Consider the following 22,099-nt stretch of genomic DNA (forward strand, 5'->3'; position numbering starts at 1 on the left):
GACGGCACTAATTTAGATTTACAGTCTAAGATAGAAATGAAATCTGCTGGAAATGTGTAACGAAGTTGTTTTCTAAAGTAAACCAAAGGAACGTGGAGGGGGCCGTGTGGAGGTGGGTCCTGCCGGTGCGTGTCCCCTGTGGAGGTCTGCTGCGCCCGGACCCTCCCCGAGTGTTCCCGGACACCGACACCGTAACGCATCCCTCGCCGCCGCCGCTCCCGTTTGTAAAGACAGCGTCCCACGATCTAGTTCATCCTTTGTGTCGGGGAACGCCCTGCTCTCCGGGGCCCCTCCGCCGCGTCCCCGCCCGGCCACAGGCTTTGTGTCCCGCGCCCGCCGCTCCCTGGGGGCCCCCGCGGAGCCTCGTTCCCAGGGCCGGTACGTGGGTCGGCGGGCGGGGGACGGGCGGGGCTCCGGTTCCCACGCGGCGGTGAGGAGCGCGTGGGCGTGTCCGGGTTTGTCTGTGAACTGGGCCACTTTTTCTTCCTCGTGAGATTTGATCACGTTTGCATGACACACTGTGAAATAAAGACTTACCCACCCAGAAACGCTTTGTGTCTCACTTTCACTGCAACTCAGTCTGTGTCCCACTTTCACTGGGACAGTTTGGTTTTTTACTTTCACTCAGAGTTTTATTTTTTTTTTTTTTGACTTTCACTGGGACAGACTTTTGTTTTGTTTGTTTTTTTTACTTTGACTGAGACAGAGTTTGTTTTTCTTTTTACTTTCAAAGGGACAGAGTTTTGTTTTTGACTTTCACTCAGAGTTTAAGAAACTGAGGGATTTAAAATTCCACAAACATGAGCCCGAGTCACAGAAGAAAATGTTCAAATAAAATGTATAATTTTATCATTATTATATTTATTTATTTAATTTTTATTTTTAAATAATAAAATTAATAATTCTAACACAGATTTATCCTTAAAATGACAAAATATCACTGATCTGACACAAACCAGAACTAAAACAGAACTAAACCAGATCTAAAACAGGTCTAAGACAGGACTAAACTTGAACTAAACTTGAACTGAACTTGAACTAAACTTGAACTGAACTTGAACTAAACTTGAACTAAACTTGAACTAAACTTGAACTAAACTTGAACTAAACTTGAACTGAACTTGAACTGAACTTGAACTGAACTTGACTAAACCTGGACTAAACCTGGACTAAACCAGGACTAAACCAGGACTACACTTTAACCAAACTTTAACCAAACTTGGACTAAACTTGTACTAACCCAGACTAAACCAGGTCTAAACCTGAACCTCTCGGGGGAAAAATCAACCAAAAATCTTGCAACATTATTAAGAAAAAAACACAAAAAACACAAAAAGTGAATCAACACGAGCAGTTTATTTATTACAGCCAAAAGGCGGCGCTACATGTGGGGCATTAAAGACTCTGTGGGGCATTAAAGACTCTGTGGGGCATTAAAGACTCAGTGGGGCATTAAAGACTCTGTGGGGCATTAAAGACTCTGTGGGGCATTAAAGACTCTGTGGGGCATTAAAGACTCTGTGGGGCATTAAAGACTCTGTGGGGCATTAAAGACTCTGGGGCATTAAAGACTCTGTGGGGCATTAAAGACTCTGTGGGGCATTAAAGACTCTGTGGGGCATTAAAGACTCTGTGGGGCATTAAATAGGAGGTATGTGACTTCAGACTGGGCGGGGCTTGTGTACAGAGAGGGGCGGGGCTTGTGTACGGAGGGCGGGGCTTGTGTACGGAGGGGCGGGGCTTGTGTACGGAGGGGGCGGGGCTGTGTACGGAGGGGGCGGGCTTGTGTACGGAGGGGCGGGGCTTGTGTACGGAGGGGCGGGGCTTGTGAGGGGCGGGGCTTGTGTACGGAGGGGGCGGGGCGTCGCTCAGGCCTCAGTGGCAGAGTCGTCGTCGTCTCCGATCACGCCTTTGAGATAAACTCGTTTAAAGTCCTCGAAAACCAGATCACCAGGATCACTGCAACAGAACCAAGAACTGAACCAGGACTAAACCAGGACTGAACCAGGACTAAAACCAGGACTGAACCAGGACTAAACCAGGACTGAACCAGGACTAAACCAGGACTGAACCAGGACTAAACCAAGAACTGAACCAGGACTAAACCAGGACTAAACCAGGACTAAACCAGGACTAAACCAAAACTGAAACCAGGACTGAACCAGGACTAAAACCAGGACTGAACCAGGACTAAACCAAGGACCAGGACTAAACCAGAACTGAACCAGGACTAAACCAGGACTGAACCAGGACTAAACCAAGGACTAAACCTGAACCAGGACTAAACCAGGACTAAACCAGGACTGAACCAGGACTAAACCAAGAACCAACTGAACCAGGACTGAACCAGGACTGAACCAGGACTGAACCAGGACTAAACCAGGACTAAACCAAGAACTGAACCAGGACTAAACCAGGACTAAACCAAGAACTGAACCAGGACTAAACCAGGACTAAACCAGGACTGAACCAGGACTAAACCAGGACTAAACCAGGACTGAACCAGGACTAAACCAAGAACTGAACCAGGACTGAACCAGGACTGAACCAGGACTAAACCAAGAACTGAAACCAGACTGAACCAGGACTAAACCAAGAACTGAACCAGGACTGAAACCAGGACTGAACAAGAAACTGAACCAGGACTTAAACCAGGATTAAACCAGGACTAAACCAAGAACTGAAACCAGGATTAAACCAGGACTGAACCAGGACTAAAACCAGAGACTAAACCAGGACTGAACCAGAACTGAACCAGGACTAAACCAGGACTAAACCAAGAACTGAACCGGGTCTAAACCAGGACTAGACCAGGTCTTGGTTTTATACTGTACCTTTCTTTTGCTGCAGTTGGAGAAAAACACAAACATAAATTAAACAGAATCACAGAAAAAACAGAAACTTTACGAATTCAATGTAAAAACAAAACAAAAGTTCCAGTAAATAAAGCTGCACTGTGGAACATTTCCGCTCGTCTCCATGGCGATAGTCTCGCTCTGTCTGGCGTCTGCTGCAGGTTCATTTCCAGCGGCTCGCTTCTCCGCAGACTTTACCCACAGCAGCTCGTCCCCTCGGAAGCTGCAGCAGCGTTTCCGTGGAGACGAGGGGGAAAGTTCCACAGCGCGGCTTTAGTGTGTGAGGGGGAGACTGACCTGCGTCGGGTTTGGGATGCATGAGTCTGAAGGGAAGCTCCAGGGAAACGTCACTGCAAATAAAAACGCTCAATTATTATCACGACTTTATCAAGAGTAAGAATCACAATCTGTGTTTATTTAAAAAAAACAAATATAATATATATATATTTTATTTTATTATTATTATTATTATTATTATTATTATTATTATTATTATTATTATTATTATTATTATTATTATCTGTTATTTGTCTCCAAAACCAAAATGAAAACAGATAAAGGACTAAACCAGGACTTGAGGACTTTAAACCAGGCAAACCAGAAAACCAGGACTAAAACCAACTAAACCAGGACTAAACCAAACTAAACCAGGACAACCAGGACTAAACCAGGACTAAACCAGAAAACCAAAACTGAACCAGGACTAAACCAGGACTAAACAGAAAACAGACTAAACCAGGACTAACCAGAACTGAACCAGACTAAACCAGGACTAAACCAGGACTGAGACTTGGACCAAACTGGGACCAGAGGGGGACTGAGACCAGGACTAAAACCAAGACGAGATCAGGACTGAGACCTGGTTTAGACCTGCTTTAGTCCTGGTTTAGACCTGGTTTAGACCTGGTGTAGTCCTGGTCTAGTCCCGGTGTGGTCCCAGTCTAGTCCTGGTTCAGTTCTGGTTTAGTTCTGGTTTAGTCCTGGTTTAGTCCTGGTTTAGTCCTGGTTTCCTGGTTTAGACCTGGTTTTAGTCCTGGTTTAGTCCTGGTTTAGTCCTGGTTTAGTTCCTGGTTTAGTCCTGGTTTCAGTTCTGGTTTAGTCCTGGTTTAGTCCTGGTTTAGTCCTGGTTTAGTTTCTGGTTTAGTTCCTGGTTTTAGTCCTGGTTTAAGTCCCAGTTTAGTCCTGGTTTAGTCCTGGTTTTAGTTCTGGTTTAGTCCTGGTTTAGTCCCTGGTTTAGTCCTGGTTTAGTCCTGGTTTAGTAGTCCTGGTTTAGTCCTGGTTTAGTCCAGTTCCTGGTTTAGTCCTGGTTTAGTTAGTCCTAGTCCCAGTTCTGGTTTAGTCCTGGTTTAGTCCCGGTTTCCGGTCCTGGTTTAGTCCCGGTTTAGTCCTGGTTCAGTTCTTGGTTCGGTTCAGTCCCGGGTCCTGGTTTAGTCCCGGTTTAGTTTTCTGGAGGGCGGCCTGTACGTCGTCGCCTGCCCGTCGTCATGGAGATGTCACGCTCCGTTAACAATGTTCCACAGCGCTGCATTAAAATGGCCGCTCCTGCACTGACAGCGTCCTGGAAACTCGGGCCGAGCGGCGGCGGCGACTCTCCACAGACCTGACCTGTCACGCGGGCAGTACTGTGGAACATTCCGGACAAAGCAATAACATCTCCATGGAAACGACGGGAGCAGCGCCACCTCCTGGACGGAGACGGAAGAACAGGACGTTTACCTGGAGCCAACCGTCCTACAGCAGGAAGAAGAAGAAGAAGAAGAAGAAGAAGAAGAGATTAAAAACACGAACGAGACGAGTGACAGGTGCAGACAGGAGCAGACAGGTGCAGACAGGTGCAGACAGGAGCAGACAGGTGCAGACAGGTACAGACAGGAGCAGACAGGTGCAGACAGGTGCAGACAGGAGCAGACAGGTGCAGACAGGAGCAGACAGCAGCAGGAGCAGACAGGTGCAGACAGGTGCAGACAGGAGCAGACAGGTGCAGACAGGTGCAGACAGGAGCAGACAGGAGCAGACAGGAGCAGACAGGTGCAGACAGGAGCAGCAGACAGGAGCAGACAGACAGGTAGCAGACAGGAGCAGACAGGAGCAGACAGCAGCAGCAGCAGACAGGTGCAGGCAGGAGCAGACAGGAGCAGACAGGTGCAGACAGGAGCAGACAGGTGCAGACAGGAGCAGACAGGTGCAGACAGGAGCAGACAGGAGCAGACAGGTGCAGACAGGAGCAGACAGGAGCAGACAGGAGCAGACAGGAGCAGACAGGTGCAGACAGGGGCAGGCAGGTGCAGACAGGTGCAGACAGGTGGTACTGACCCGGAGGCGATCATCCTGAGAACCACTTTATAAGAGACCAACATCCCCTGGACGTCCTTCAGAACCTCCTGCTTCACTCTGGAACAAAGAAACACCAGGACTAAACCAGGACTAAACCAGGACTAAACCAGGACTAAACCAGGACTAAACCAGGACTAAACCAGGACTAAACCAGGACTAAACCAGGACTGAACCAGGACTAAACCAGGTCTAAACCAGGACTAAACCAGGACTAAACCAGGTCTAAAACCAGACTAAACCAGACTAAACCAGGACTGAACCAGGACTGAACCAGGACTGAACCAGGACTAAACCAGGTCTAAACCAGGACTAAACCAGGACTAAACCAGGACTGAACCAGGACTGAACCAGGACTAAACCAGGACTAAACCAGGACTAAACCAGGACTAAACCAGGGACTAAACCAGGACTAAACCAGGACTGAACCAGGACTGAACCAGGACTGAACCAGGACTAAACCAGGGACTAAACCAGGACTAAACCAGGACTAAACCAGGACTAAACCAGGACTAAACCAGGACTAAACCAGGACTAAACCAGGACTAAACCAGGACTAAACCAGGACTAAACCAGGACTAAACCAGGACTAAACCAGGTCTAAACCAGGACTAAAACCAGGACTAAACCAGGACTAAACCAGGACTAAACCAGAACTAAACCAGGACTAAACCAGGACTAAACCAGAACTAAAACCAGGACTAAACCAGGACTAAACCAGGACTAAAACCAGGACTAAACCAGGACTAAACCAGGAAACCAGGACTAAACCAGGACTAAACCAGGACTAAACCAGGACTAAACCAGGACTAAACCAGGTCTAAACCAGGACTAAACCAGGACTAAACCAGGACTGAACCAGGCTTCAGATGTTCCCTCAGACGTGTCAGTAGAGAAGTTCTCACATGGTGGAGGAGGCCAGGTTGGTGTCTTCGTGCTTCAGGCGTCCGTCCAGGGCCAAACCTCGACGTTCTTTGTTGTGGGCGAGAGATGGAAACAGACAATACTCCCGTTTCAGAGAGGAACCCGCCGGAACCGTGTCTCTGTGGACCACAACAACTTCAGTTTAGATCTGAAACCGTCCAGGCCGTGAGAAGAAACGACTAGAACGTGGAGAAAGGATCTGAGAAGAACAGTTTGAACGACTGATTTAAACGGTTTTGTTTAGAACAACAAAGATCTAAACCAGGACTACACCAGGACGGAAGATGTTCCCTCAGATGTTCCCTCAGTTGTTCCCTCAGATGTTCCCTCAGATGTTCCCTCAGATGTTCCCTCAGATGTTCCCTCAGATGTTCCCTCAGATGTTCCCTCAGTTGTTCCCTCAGATGTTCCCTCAGATGTTCCCTCAGATGTTCCCTCAGATGTTCCCTCAGATGTTCCCTCAGTTGTTCCCTCAGATGTTCCTCATGTTTCCCTCAGATTGTTCCCTCAGATGTTCCCTCAGATGTTCCCTCAGTTCCCTGTTGTTCCCTCAGATGTTCCCTCATGTTCCTCAGTTGTTCCTCAGTTGTTCCCTCAGATGTTCCCTCAGATGTTCCCTCAGATGTTCCCTCAGATGTTCCCTCAGATGTTCCCTCAGTTGTTCCCTCAGATGTTCCCTCAGTTGTTCCCTCAGTTGTTCCCTCAGTTGTTCCCTCAGTTGTTCCCTCAGTTGTTCCCTCAGATGTTCCCTCAGATGTTCCCTCAGTTGTTCCCTCAGTTGTTCCCTCAGATGTTCCCTCAGTTGTTCCCTCAGATGTTCCCTCAGTTGTTCCCTCAGTTCCCTCATGTTCCCTCAGTTGTTCCCTCAGTTGTTCCCTCAGTTGTTCCCTCAGATGTTCCCTCAGATGTTCCCTCAGATGTTCCCTCAGTTGTTCCCTCAGATGTTCCCTCAGTTGTTCCCTCAGATGTTCCCTCAGTTGTTCCCTCAGTTGTTCCCTCAGATGTTCCCTCAGATGTTCCCTCAGATGTTCCCTCAGATGTTCCCTCAGATGTTCCCTCAGATGTTCCCTCAGATGTTCCCTCAGTTGTTCCCTCAGATGTTCCCTCAGATGTTCCCTCAGTTGTTCCCTCAGTTGTTCCCTCAGATGTTCCCTCAGTTGTTCCCTCAGTTGTTCCCTCAGATGTTCCCTCAGATGTTCCCTCAGATTGTTCCCTCAGATGTTCCCTCAGTTGTTCCCTCAGATGTTCCCTCAGTTGTTCCCTCAGATGTTCCCTCAGTTGTTCCCTCAGTTGTTCCCTCAGTTGTTCCCTCAGATGTTCCCTCAGATGTTCCCTCAGATGTTCCCTCAGATGTTCCCTCAGATGTTCCCTCAGTTGTTCCCTCAGTTGTTCCCTCAGATGTTCCCTCAGTTGTTCCCTCAGATGTTCCCTCAGATGTTCCCTCAGTTGTTCCCTCAGTTGTTTCCCTCAGATGTTCCCTCAGATGTTCCCTCAGATGTTCCCTCAGATGTTCCCTCAGTTTGATGTTCCCTCAGTTGTTCCCTCAGATGTTTCCTCTCAGTTGTTCCCTCAGTTCCCTCAGTTGTTCCCTCAGATGTTCCCTCAGATGTTCCCTCAGATGTTCCCTCAGATGTTCCCTCAGTTGTTCCCTCAGATGTTCCCTCAGATTGTTCCCTCAGATGTTCCCTCAGTTCCCTCAGATGTTCCCTCAGTTGTTCCCTCAGTTGTTCCCTCAGATGTTCCCTCAGATGTTCCCTCAGATGTTCCCTCAGATGTTCCCTCAGATGTTCCCTCAGATGTTCCCTCAGATGTTCCCTCAGTTGTTCCCTCAGATGTTCCCTCAGTTGTTCCCTCAGATGTTCCCTCAGTTGTTCCCTCAGATGTTCCCTCAGATGTTCCCTCAGATGTTCCCTCAGATGTTCCCTCAGTTGTTCCCTCAGTTGTTCCCTCAGATGTTCCCTCAGATGTTCCCTCAGATGTTCCCTCAGATGTTCCCTCAGATGTTCCCTCAGATGTTCCCTCAGATGTTCCCTCAGATGTTCCCTCAGATGTTCCCTCAGATGTTCCCTCAGATGTTCCCTCAGATGTTCCCTCAGATGTTCCCTCAGTTGTTCCCTCAGATGTTCCCTCAGATGTTCCCTCAGTTGTTCCCTCAGTTGTTCCCTCAGTTGTTCCCTCAGATGTTCCCTCAGATGTTCCCTCAGATGTTCCCTCAGATGTTCCCAGATGTTCCCTCAGATGTTCCCTCAGATGTTCCCTCAGATGTTCCCTCATGTTCCCTCAGATGTTCCCTCAGATTTCCCTCAGATGTTCCCTCAGTTGTTCCCTCAGTTGTTCCCTCAGTTGTTCCCTCAGATGTTCCCTCAGATGTTCCCTCAGTTGTTCCCTCAGTTGTTCCCTCAGATGTTCCCTCAGTTGTTCCCTCAGATGTTCCTTCAGATGTTCCTCGTGTCGTACTCACGTGGTTTCTTCTTTGGCCACAGATTTCACGTATTTGTCGTTGGAATAAAGAACCACGTTTGTGACCTGCTCCACTGAAAACAACAAGAACATGAACACGAGAGGCACCTGACACACAGCACCTGACACACAGCACCTGACACACAGCACCTGACACACACGAGAGGCACCTGACACACACCTGACACACAGCACCTGACACACACACACAGAGGCACCTGACACACAGCACACACACCTGACACACACACTGACACACGAGAGGCACCTGACACACACACAGCCTGACACACACACACACAGAGGCACCTGACACACAGCACCTGACACACACACTGACACACACGAGAGGCACCTGACACACACGAGAGGCACCTGAACACCACACACAGCACCTGACACACACGAGAGGCACCTGACACACAGCACCTGACACACACGAGAGGCACCTGACACACAGACACACACAGCACCTGACACACACGAGAGGCACCTGACACACACACCTGAGGCACCTGACACACAGCACCTGACACACACGAGAGGCACCTGACACACAGCACCTGACACACAGCACCTGACACACACGAGAGCACCTGCACCTGACACACAGCACCTGACACACACGAGAGGCACCTGACACACACAGCACCTGACACAGGCACCTGACACACACGAGAGGCACCTGACACACAGCACCTGACACACACGAGAGGCACCTGACACACAGCACCTGACACACACGAGAGGCACCTGACACACAGCACCTGACACACACGAGAGGCACCTGACACACACACCTGGCACCTGACACACAGCACCTGACACACACGAGAGGCACCTGACACATGGCACCTGACACACACGAGAGGCACCTGACACACAGCACCTGACACACAGCACCTGACACACACGAGAGGCACCTGACACACACAAGAGGCACCTGACACACAGAGAGGCACCTGACACACAGCACCTGACACACACGAGAGGCACCTGACACACACGAGAGGCACCTGACACACAGCACCTGACACATGGCACCTGACACACATGAGAGGCACGTGACACACACCTGACGAGAGGCACCTGACACACACGAGAGGCACCTGACACACACGAGAGGCACCTGACACACACGAGAGGCACCTGACACACACGAGAGGCACCTGACACACAGCACCTGACACACACGAGAGGCACCTGACACACACGAGAGGCACCTGACACACAGCACCTGACACATGGCACCTGACACACATGAGAGGCACGTGACACACATGAGAGGGCACCTGACACACACGAGAGGCACCTGACTGACACACACGAGAGGCACCTGACACACACGAGAGCACCTGACACACACGAGAGGCACCTGACACACACGAGAGGCACCTGACACACACGAGAGGCACCTGACACACACTGACACACAGAGGCACCTGACACACGGCACCTGACACACAGCACCTGACACACACGAGAGGCACCTGACACACGGCACCTGACACACAGCACCTGACACACACTGAGGCACCTGACACACACACTGGCACCTGACACACAGCACCTGACACACACGAGAGGCACCTGACACACAGCACCTGACACACAGAACCTGACACACCACGAGAGGCACCTGACACACACAGGCACCTGACACACACAGCACCTGACACACACTGACACACGAGAGGCACCTGACACACAGCACCTGACACACACGAGAGGCACCTGACACACATGAGAGCACCTGACACACAGACACACCTGACACACACGAGAGGCACCTGACACACACGAGAGGCACCTGACACACACGGGGAGAGCACCTGACAACACGGGGAGGGCACCTGACACACACGGGGAGGGACCTGACACACACGGGGAGAGCACCTGACACACACGGGGAGGGACCTGACACACACGGGGAGGGACCTGACACACACGGGGAGGGACCTGACACACACGGGGACGAGGGTCCTGACACACACGGGGACGAGGGTCCTGACACACACGGGGAGGGCCCTGACACACACGGGGAGGGACCTGACACACACGGGGAGAGCACCTGACACACACGGGGAGGGACCTGACACACACGGGGAGGGACCTGACACACACGGGGAGGGACCTGACACACACGGGGGAGGGACCGGACACACACGGGGACGAGGGTCCTGACACACACGGGGACGAGGGTCCTGACACACACGGGGAGGGACCTGACACACACGGGGAGGGACCTGACACACACGGGGAGGGACCTGACACACACGGGGAGGGACCTGACACACACGGGGAGGGACCTGACACACACGGGGAGGGACCTGACACACCTGACAGGCTGATGTCTTTGATGTTTCTGCTCGAGGAGTTGTTGATCTCCACGTTCACCTTCACCGGCTCCTCGTGATAGAAGGTCTGAAAGAAAGACCTGGTTTAGTCCTGGTTTAGTCCTGGTTTAGTCCAGGTTCAGTCCTGGTTTAGTCCAGGTTCAGTCCAGGTTTAGTCCAGGTTTAGTCCAGGTTCAGTCCTGGTTCAGTCCTGGTTCAGTCCTGGTTCAGTCCTGGTTTAGTCCAGGTTTAGTCCGGTTTAGTCCAGGTTTAGTCCAGGTTTAGTCCAGGTTCAGACCTCTTTGGGCAGGGACAGTTTCACATACAGAGGTTTTTCCGACATCAGAAACTCAAACGTCGTCTCGGCGACCGGAGCCGGACCCACAGAGTCCGGACTGAACTGGACTTTACGGATCATCAGACGCACGGAGCTCCTGAACGCACCACAGACAAGACCGGGTTAGTCCGGGTTAGTCCGGGTTTAGTCCGGGTTAGTCCGGTTAGTCCGGGTTAGTCCGGGTTTAGTCCGGGTTAGTCCGGGTATAGTCCGGGTTAGTCCGGGTTTAGTCCGGGTATAGTCCGGGTTTAGTCCGGGTTTAGTCCGGGTTTAGTCCGGGTATAGTCCGGGTTTAGTCCGGGTATAGTCCGGGTATAGTCCGGGTTTAGTCCGGGTATAGTCCGGGTTTAGTCCGGGTTAGTCCGGGTTTAGTCCGGGTATAGTCCGGGTATAGTCCGGGTATAGTCCGGGTATAGTCCGGGTTTAGTCCGGGTTTAGTCCGGGTTTAGTCCGGGTTTAGTCCGGGTTTAGACTGTGATCTTTGAACATAAATGTACAGACACATTAGTGTTGATTCTTTGCAGTGACGTCACACTGGGGGTGTTCTACATGTGTGTGTATGGACGGAGCTGCAGTTCGCTCACAAAAAATAGTTTGTCTGAAAATTCAAGAAGATGATTTAAATTGGACATGTTCATGTGTGAGTGACCAGAGCGTCGCGGTTCTGTTCAGGAGTTTGATTTGACGCTAAAACGTGAAAGTGACTGAAAAACTGTTGACTAATGCTAAAATGCTAACGCTAATGCTAACGCTAATGCTAACGCTAATGCTAACTAATGCTAACGCTAATGCTAATGCTAATGCTAACGCTAATGCTAATGCTAACGCTAATGCTAATGCTAATGCTAATGCTAACGCTAATGCTAATGCTAATGCTAATGCTAATGCTAATGCTAATGCTAACGCTAATGCTAATCAGCTGCTGGAGTTCAGATAAATCAGATCTTTGTGCTCAGATTGTGTTAAACAAAACTCAGATTAAAGTCTGAGTTGAGGACCAGAGTTTGAGACAGAGCAGTGCCTCTGGTTAGCGTCACACCCCCGGAGAATGTGGACGACGTCAACGTCAAAGTGTCAGCTCAGGCTCTCGGTCCAGTCACAAGATGGCCGCCGCAATCGCCACGGCAACAGAACAGTCTAGGTTAGTTTAATCCTTCGAGGTTTCTGTTGCCGTGGCGACATGCGGCGGCCATCTTGTGACTGGACCGAGAGCAAAAACAGGACAGTCCCTGGTGACAGTGACCGTGACCAACGTACGACCCAAGAAGAATATTTTTCGGTCTCCGTGGCGACAGGCAGGTGGAAAAGTCCCACAGTGCGGCAGAGTTCAGGTGTTTTTGGTGGAACATCGTGTCAAAGTCGTGTCGTTAAACATGTGAAAAGTTTAAACTTCACTCACTGTTTGTCCGTCTTCTCGTCGTTTTGATCGGCACAAAACGCCTTCACCTCAAACTCCACCGCACATTTCTGCAAACACCATGAACAATGTAAACATCGTAAACAACACACACACCGTAAACAACGTAAACAACACAAACAAAACACACACCGTAAACAACGTAAACAACACAAACAACACACACACCGTAAACAGATCACCACATCTCGATACACGAGTCACGATATCGATACGATTTCAATAAGTTTTAAGATGCAAAAAAAAATAAAATCTACTGTAATTTTTTCTGCTGATGAGAAAAATACAACACGACACACACACACACACACACACACACACACACGCGACACACACACACACACACGACACACGACAACTTTAAAGCTTCTATGTGTGTTTTAGTGTTTTTAGTTCATTTGGTTCAATGATTCACAGCATTTTGATTCAGTACGAGGCTCCTCCCACTGTGCACCCTCCCTCCAGCAGAGACAGTACGAGGCTCCTCCCACTCCACCCCCTCCCTCCAGCAGAGACAGTACGAGGCTCCTCCCACTCTGCCCCTCCCTCCAGCACAGACAGTACGAGGCTCCTCCCACTCTGCCCCTCCCTCCAGCACAGACAGTACGAGGCTCCTCCCATAACATTTTCAGACTCAAACTTCAGAGACGAGTGTGAGAAAAAGAGAAAGTGTTTATGACGTCTGATTTTGTGTTTAAATGAAAAATGGAAAAAAATCGGATCAGAGACTGAACCTGGACTGAACCTGGACTAAAACAGGTCCAGGACCAGACCAGAACCAGACCAGGACTGAGGCCCGGACTGAAAACGGTTCAGTCCGTTTTTCATTTAAACACAAAATCAAAAACTGAAAAATTGAATCATTTTCTGTTTTTTCATTTTGGTTTTGGAGACAAATAATGAAGATTTTTTTATTTAATTTTTTTCTTTTCTTTGGTTTAATTTTGAAAATTGAATGAACAAACGACACACGGATTCTCAAACCCTCGTCGTCTTTTCTCTCTTTTTTCTCTTCTCTTTTCTCTCTTTTTTTGTCTCTTTTCTTTCTCTTTTCTCTTTCCTCTCTTTTCTATTTTTTGTCTCTTTTCTCTCTCTTTTCTTTGTCTTTTCTTTTTCTTCCCTCTTTACTTTCTTTCTCTCTCCTTTTCTCTCTATTTTCCCTCTCTTTTCTCTTCTCTTTTTTCTCTCTCTTTGTCTCTTTTCTGTCTCTTCTCTCTTTACTCTTTCTTCTCTCTTTTCCTTCTCTCTTTTGACTCTCGTCTCTTTTATTTCTCTTTTCTTTTTCTCTCTCCTTTTCTCTCTCTCTTTTCTTTCTCTTCTCTCTTTCTCTTTAATCTTTCTTCTCTCTCTTTTCTCTTCTCTCTCTTTTGTTTCTCTCTCTTTTTTGTCTCTCTCCTTTTCTTTTGTCTCTTTTGTCTCTCTTTTCTTTCTCTTTACTCTCTCTCCTCTCTCGTTTCTCTTTTCTTTCTCTTTAATCTTTCTTCTCTCTCTTTTCTCTTCTCTCTCTTGTTTCTCTCTCTCTTGCCTCTCTTTTCTTTTGTCTCTTTTCTCTTCTCTTTTCTCTCTCTTCTCCTCTTTCTTTTGTTTTGTCTCTTTTGTTTTGTCTCTTTTCTTTTGTCTCTCTTCTCTCTCTCTTTTCTTTCTCTTTACTCTCTCTTCTCTCTCTCTTGTCTCTTTTCTTTCTCTCTTTTCTTTCTCTTTCTTTCGTCTCTTTCGTTTCTCTCTCTCACCTTGCCTTGGTCGGTGGGTCCGGGCTGCAGAGCCACAGAACACGGCAGATTATCTGGAAACTGAACACAAAGAGTCAAAACTACAACTCCCACAATCCTCTGCTCCTCCAGAACATCAGCAGAAACAACAAACAACAAACAAGGAACAAGAAACAAGAAGGTCAGAAGGTCAAGGTCAGAAGGTCAGAAGGTCAGAAGGTCAGAGGGTCAGAAAGTCAAGGTCAGAGGGTCAGAGGGTCAGAAGGTCAGAGGTCAGAAGGTCAGAGGGTCAGAAGGTCAGAGGGTCAGAAGGTCAGAGGGTCAGAAGGGTCAGAGGTCAGAGGTCAGAGGGTCAGAGTTCTTCACCTCGAAGAAGAAGGGGAAGGCGTAGTCCCCGAGCTTCCGGACGAGTTTCTCCTGGACCCTGGAGTGGACGAGTCGGGATTTGTCCTGGAGCTCGGGGAAAACCTGCCGAGTCACCACCAGCAGGTCCCTCCTGAAGGCCACGCCCATCACCTCCTCGCCCTGACGACCGTACCGGAACGTGCACGCCAACATCACGTACACTGCGGCCAATCAGAGCCCAGGAGGGAGCCAGAGAGCCAATCAGAGCGGAGGAGAGAGCCCGAGAGCCAATCAGAGCGGAGGAGAGAGGCGGAGAGCCAATCAGAGCGGAGGAGAGAGACGGAGAGAGCCAATCAGAGCAGAGGAGAGAGACGGAGAGCCAATCAGAGCGGAGGAGAGAGCCGGAGAGCCAATCAGAGCAGAGGAGAGAGGAGGAGAGCCAATCAGAGCAGAGGAGAGAGACGGAGAGCCAATCAGAGCGGAGGAGAGAGCCAGAGAGCCAATCAGAGCGGAGGAGAGAGCGAGAGAGCCAATCAGAGTCGCAGTTTCTGTCAAATAAACAAAATAAACAAAAATAAACTTAACTTTTTTACCTTTTTTTCCTTTGAGCTGCTGAGGATCAATCACCACCACCCCCTCTGAAAAACAAAACACATGAGCCACACGGAGCCACAGGGAGCCACAAAGAGCCACAGAGTCACGGGTGTGTGTGTGTGTGTGTGTGTGTGTGTGTGTGTGTGGGGGGTTGTGTGACTCACCCACTGGGTCGACATAATCACAGTGGTCGACAAAGTCTCTCTTGGGCAGATACACGGTCAACTGAAACACACAGAGAATTACACCAGATGCCCTCACGCACACGAGCACAGGGGGGGCGGGGGGGGCAGGGGTCACAGGGGTCAGAGGTCAGAGTGACTCACAGATTTGTCGCGGGAGACCTTTTTGAAGACGACTCGTTTGGAGCTCATGACGTCACTGTGATGTCACTTCCTGTTCGACCAAAATATTCACAGAAAAAAAAAAAACTGTTCAAGTTTTAAAATGTTTTTCTCGGTTAAAACTCAGAATAAACTCACGAGTCCCACACTGACGTCTCTGTGAACTTCACACACGTGAGGTTTATTTGGTGAGAGTAAAGTTTCGTTTGTCAAATTTTAATCCGTCTCATTTGTGTTTCTCTCGTTTCTCTTCAGTTCGTCGTTAAAAACCTGATCATGTGAAAAATGTACAAATGTAACATTGCTTCAAACAAAAGCTCCTCGTTTCATTTACTCAGTCGTGACGTTGTTTTTACATAAACAGATTTATTTAAATGTAAAAGTTCAACATGAAACAGAATCACCCCGCAGAGCTCGTCTCACTGCGCCCTCTGCTGGACGAAACAACAACAGCACAAAACGAAGCAGCGACGCACTTTCACTTTCACTTTCACTTTCATACGATAATTCAACTCAACATTTAAATCATCTGCAGAGGACGGACCAAGTCTCAAGTCCGAGTCAAGTCCGAGTCAAGTCCGAGTCAAGTCCGAGTCGTCTGCTTTGAGTTTCAAGTCATTTCAAATCTTTAAACCAAAGTACCAAATACAGTTTAGATTTCTGCAATTTCTGTGAATTTTCAATTAAACTGTTCTGAAAAAGTCCTGGTTTATTTCTATTTGAGTATTTGTATAAAAATTGTAGAAAAAAACATTTAAAAACAAAATGTTTAAATGTTTCGGACCTTCAAGTCCGAGTCGAGTCCAAAGTCTTAAGTCCATTTTTTCAAGCCGAGTCTCGAGTCCTAAAAACAGCGACTCAAGTCTGACTCGAGTCCAGTTCTCGACCTGCAAGTCGCCTCCTTGTTTTATGGTCCGAGTCCTCGTTTGTGTTTTAAAGCTGCACTGTGGAACTTTCTGGTTTGGCTCCATCATCTGTTTGTTGAAATGTTCCGCAGTGTGACTTTAAAACGGCTCCACTTTACATTTATTCAATCACAGGATCAGAAACAGGAGAGAAACCGAGGCTCCACAGATCTGACCCGTGACTGCGTCTGGTTCGGTCTCCATGGAGACGGAAAGGTTTAAAGTCTCACTGTGGAACTTTCACTTTAAAGTCTGGTGTCTCACCTGAGGCGGGAGCAGACGTGTTCAGAGTTCGGGCGAGTACTGCGCAGTACTTTGAGTGCGTAGTACTTCGAGCGGGGCAGTACTTTGAGTGCGTAGTACTTCGAGCGGGGCAGTACTTTGAGTGCGTAGTACTTCGAGCGGGGCAGTACTTTGAGTGCGTAGTACTTCGAGCGGGGCAGTACTGCGTGTGGAGATGCTGAGGCGAAAGTTCCATAATCCAGCTTTAGTTTGATCAGCAGACGAGCGATTAGAAACATAATCCTCAAATGTGAAACTCCCAGGACTAAACCAGGACTAAACCAGGACTAAACCAGGACTAAACCAGGACTGAACCAGGACTGAACCAGGACTAAACCAGGACTGAACCAGGACTGAAACCAGGACTAAACCAGGACTGAACCAGGACTAAACCAGGTCTAAACCAGGACTAAACCAGGACTAAACCAGGACTAAAGGACTAAACCAGGACTGAACCAGGTCTGAACCAGGTCTAAACCAGGACTGAACCAGGACTGAACCAGGACTAAACCAAGACGAAACAGTGCGCCCGTGTAGACTGTTGGGTGACCGCGGGCGAAAGGACCGGCACACAGCTCCACACACCCGTCACTCCATCACGTTTTGTGGACACCCTGCTCCACAGGCTGGGGCTTCTCTCTCTCAAGTCCAAGATTAGTCCTGGTTCAGTTCTGGTTTAGTCCTGGTTTAGACCTGGTTCAGTCCTGGTTTAGTCCCAATTCAGTCCTGGTTTAGTCCTGGTTTAGTCCTGGTTCAGACCTGGTTCAGACCTGGTTCAGTCCTGGTTTAGTCCTGGTTTAGTCCTGGTTTCAGTCCTGGTTAGACCTGGTTTAGTCCAGTTCAGACCTGGTTTAGTCCTGGTTCAGACCTGGTTTAGTCCTGGTTCAGTCCTGGTTTAGACCTGGTTTAGTAGACCTGGTTTAGTCCTGGTTTCAGTCCTGGTTTAGATTTCCTGGTTTAGTCCTGGTTTAGACCTGGTTTAGTCCTGGTTTAGTCCTGGTTTCAGTCCTGGTTTAGACCTGGTTTAGTCCTGGTTTTCCTGGTTTAGTCCTGGTTTAGACCTGGTTCTGGTTCAGTCCTGGTTTAGTCCTGGTTTCCTGTTCAGTCCTGGTTTAGACCTGGTTTAGTCCTGGTTTCCTGGTTTAGTCCTGGTCCTGGTTTAGACCTGGTTTAGTCCTGGTTTTTCCTGGTTAGTTAGTCCTGGTTTAGTCCTGATTCAGTCCTGGTTTAGACCTGGTTTTAGTCCTGGTTTAGTCCTGGTTTAGTCTGAGTTTAGTCCTGGTTAGTTAGACCTGGTTTAGACCTGGTTTAGTCCTTCCTGGTTTACCTGGTTTAGTCCTGGTTTAGTCCTGTTCAGTCCTGGTTTCCTGGTTTCAGTCCTGGTTTAGTTTAGACCTGGTTTAGTCCTGATTCAGTCCTGGTTTAGACCTGGTTTAGTCCTGGTTCAGTTCCTGGTTTAGACCTGGTTTCAGTCCTGGTTTCCTGGTTCAGTCCTGGTTTACCTGGTTAGTCCTGGTTCAGTTCTGGTTTCAGTCCTGGTTTAGTCCTGGTTTAGACCTGGTTCAGTCCTGGTTCAGTCCTGGTTTAGTCCTGGTTTAGTCCTGGTTCCTCTGTTAACTGTGACATACCTGATGTTTCTGTGGATTCTCGCCCTCTAGTGGACGCTCTTGTCGGTTTTAAACATCCTGTTCTTCATCATCGTCGACGCGTCTCTGTCCTCGACTTCAACCCGTTTTATGTCGTCGTGTTGTTTCTTGTGATAAACACGGTAAAAAAAACAGAACAAATATGTGACGCACTGAAAACATGATCAGCTCCGTCCTGTTTTAAGACAGAATGATCAGACTTTTATTTTATTGGCACAAATACAGACACGTCCATGTTTCCTGAGTCTGTGTCCACGTCCCACAGATTTAAACAAAACCGACCAAAAAATAAATAAATAAAAATCTGCTTAAAAACACAAAGAAAATGTGACTAAAGTGACTCGAGTTCATCGTGAACAGTTTTCCTTCTTTTCACATTCGTTTCACTATTTTCCGTTTTATCGAGCTCCACAAACCGAGACGTCCCGGTTTATTTTGAAAATCTGCTCAGTAACACAAATATTTTCTTTGGTCGTGTAGAAAATCCAGAACGACATTTAAACAAATCAAGATCATCTTAGAGCAACACGTGCGGAACAACCAACGAGTTTGAATTTCCATGAACGACGTTTGTTGAGTTTATAAAAACACATTTATGTTTTGTTACAGTTTCACAAATTATTTACAAAGAGACAAATGTGGAGTTTAAAGGTTGTATGGGGGATTCTTTTTTTTTAGTTTCAAATTGTCAATGAAAATTTAAAATACCATTAAAGAGACGCAGCAGCTTTGTAATTATGACCAAAAAAAATAATGAAAATCTATCAACTGCGGACATGTTGAGGTCAGATAAACATCAGCCAATAGAAAACGAGGCTTCCTCTTTATCTATTGGCTGTTATGTAAGGAGTTTGATTGACAACCTTTTTAGTGTAAGTGACTCGCCGGAGCGCAGGGATTATGTGGTTTATGCAGCGGTTCTTAGAGGCTTTTTCAAACTGTCGCTTCCTCACAGTTCATACAAAGTTTGTTGTGATGTCGGACGAGAATCCACGACCAGTTCACCGCAAAAGAAAGTCGGTTTTTGAGGAAGAAGAAGAGAAGAGGAAAAGGAGCAAAGACAAACTGAGGTGATTCTTGGAGATTCCTTCCAGCGATGGTGCGACTGAAGCAGACGAAGGGTCTAAAAACTGACGCGTCGGTTGATAAATTATTTCTAGACAGGAAACTTCAACAGTGATTCTGGACGCGCACTGGCTGGAAACAAACATGATTTGTAGAGTAAAGAGGTGGAAGGAGAAGTTTCTACTGAGGAGCTGTGGAGGAGGGAGGTGGGGTCACGCAGGCAGAAGAACTGTCGCTGTATTTCTCTTCCCTTAAAAAATCCTCTATACAACCTTCAAGCACAGTGTGGTCGAGTCTTGGACTTTTGTCTCTGGAGATTGTTGGAGATTCTTCCAGCGACGGAGCGACTGAAACAGACGAAGGATCTAAAGACGAACGAGACGAGAGACGAAACACGAAACAGAAACTCTGAACACGACTAAACAAGAGTGATTTTAGAGGAAAGAGGAAGAAGAGAGGAGTTGGTGTTTGTCTTTTTTCCTGCTCAACTTCTCAGGACAAACTGTCTCTGTGTTTCTCTTTCGTCTCTACAAACTTAAACACACAAACCTGCAGATTCAGGCCGAGTTCTTCTCCAACAAAAACACCTTGTGATGTCATCATGTGGTGATACAGGAAGAGCTCCACTGTGTTTTTAAACTCCACACACCTTCACTAGAATCAGCACGTGGATCGTTTCAGTCGTGGAGTCGTGGATCTCGACTGAGCTGAAGCTGTGTTCAGACAGAGTCGACTCTGGTCGACTGCGGTTGGAGTTTTTGTGTTTGAGTTCAGACGCCGCGAACAACAGAAGAAAAATACTTCACATGTCAGAGCGTCGCTGCGGTCGCCCAAAGTGAATCTACTGTTTCTATGACTCAAACTCGTCAGTATCGTCGCTGTGTTTATATTCATCTTCCTTTAATGGACTCTCTGTAGAGTTTCTTCTTCTGGTGTTTGTGGTTCTCGGCTCTTTCTTCTTCTTCTTCTTGTGGATAATTACGTCGCTGCGTCTCTGGATACTCGTCTCTGATTGGCTGACGCGGCGCTTCAGACATCAGAAGTTGAAAAAGCAGAACTGTTTATGTCAGAAGTGTTGATCTTGGCTCTAGAACGTCGATGCCTGAAAACTCAAGACGCGTCACAAAAACCCAGGACGTCCAGGACGCCGTGTCAGACTCCTGCACGTGAACACGACGCCGCGACACGACGCCGCGACACGACGCCGCGACACGACGCCGCGACACCGACGTCTGGACGCAGCGTAAACGGAAAAGAACTGTTCACCTGAAAACTACAAACTACAACAGAGTTTAGAGACGTAAACAAAGTCAAAGAATGAAACATGTGAAAGAAACAAACAGGAGTCCAGCTGTTTGAGACGAGTTTAAAACATGTTACAGTTTTCACAAAAGAAAAGTCACATCTGTAAAACGTTTCAAACTGAAACTTCCACCTGAGAAAGTTCACGTCTGGAGTCCAGGTGAAAGTCGCTCGAGGGAAACGTGACGACTCGACTCAGCTTCAGTTTGTTCAGCTCCAGACTCAGACAGAAGGAAGTGCAGGTTTACAACAAAAGGTCAAATCTTTCATTTCCAGGTCATTTTCTGTGAATCGTGTCGGAAAAACTGAAGAGAAACTTGAACAACAACTAACCCGAACTTTAACCTCTACGTCCCACTGAGCGCGTGCAGAAAACAGACGAGCGACAGACGAGCGACGCACCAGCGCCTCCTGCAGGCTCCCACACACACACACACACACACACACACACACACACACACACACACACACACACACACACACACACACACACACACACACACACACACACACACACACACACACACACACACACACACACACACACACACAGACACACACACACACACACACACACACACACACACACACACACACACACACACACACACACACACACACCCAGACACACACACACACACACACACACACACACACACACACACACACACACACACACACACACAGACACACACACACACACACACACACACACACACACAGACACACACACACAGACACACACACACAGACACACACACAGACACACACACACACACACACACACACACACACACACAGACACACACACACACACAGCACACACACACACACACAGACACACACACACACACACACACACACACACCCAGACACACACACACACACACACCCAGACACACACACAGACACACACACACACACACACACACACACACACACACACACACACACACAGACGGCAGGTGGACAGGTGCGGCCCTGCAGAGTGACACACGGCAGGTGGACAGGTGCGGCCCTGCAGAGTGACACACGGCAGGTGGACAGGTGGACAGGTGCGGCCCTGCAGAGTGACACATGGCAGGTGGACAGGTGCGGCCCTGCAGAGTGACACACGGCAGGTGGACAGGTGGACAGGTGCGGCCCTGCAGAGTGACACACAGCAGGTGGACAGGTGGACAGGTGCGGCCCTGCAGAGTGACACACGGCAGGTGGACAGGTGTGGCCCTGCAGACTGACACACAGCA

The 22,099-nt window shown here is 48.4% G+C and overlaps 1 protein-coding gene across 1 annotated transcript; it reads right to left on the reverse strand.

Annotated features, from left to right (window-relative positions):
• Positions 1-1,868: 1,868 nt before the first annotated feature.
• LOC110169406 (S-arrestin-like) lies at positions 1,869-21,634 on the reverse strand. The gene is made up of 16 exons (XM_055166621.1): positions 18,468-21,634; positions 16,822-17,017; positions 15,635-15,704; positions 15,473-15,533; positions 15,308-15,352; positions 14,736-14,935; positions 14,391-14,450; positions 12,643-12,710; positions 11,205-11,340; positions 10,910-10,994; positions 8,572-8,644; positions 6,092-6,229; positions 5,169-5,246; positions 3,153-3,205; positions 2,835-2,844; positions 1,869-1,959 (listed from the first exon to the last, which is right to left on the reverse strand). The coding sequence occupies exons 3-16, from the start codon at positions 15,680-15,682 to the stop codon at positions 1,869-1,871; spliced, it is 1,146 nt and encodes a 381-aa protein (XP_055022596.1). The 5' UTR covers positions 15,683-15,704; positions 16,822-17,017; positions 18,468-21,634.
• Between the last annotated feature and the right edge of the window lie 465 nt (positions 21,635-22,099).

The sequence above is a fragment of the Boleophthalmus pectinirostris genome, unplaced genomic scaffold, assembly GCF_026225935.1.
Source record: "Boleophthalmus pectinirostris isolate CB_2022bp ecotype Guang Dong unplaced genomic scaffold, ASM2622593v1 HiC_scaffold_9, whole genome shotgun sequence".
Classification (NCBI taxonomy): domain Eukaryota; kingdom Metazoa; phylum Chordata; class Actinopteri; order Gobiiformes; family Gobiidae; genus Boleophthalmus; species Boleophthalmus pectinirostris.

Excerpts from the sequence above, each read along its gene's own strand:
- LOC110169406 (XM_055166621.1), bottom strand. The coding sequence starts at position 15,682 with ATGAGCTCCAAACGAGTCGTCTTCAAAAAGGTCTCCCGCGACAAATCT. Across the intron at positions 15,534-15,634 it reads AGGTCTCCCGCGACAAATCT|TTGACCGTGTATCTGCCCAA; the intron begins GTGAGTCACTCT and ends TGTGTGTTTCAG. Across the intron at positions 14,936-15,307 it reads GCAGCTCAAAGGAAAAAAAG|TGTACGTGATGTTGGCGTGC; the intron begins GTAAAAAAGTTA and ends GATTGGCCGCAG.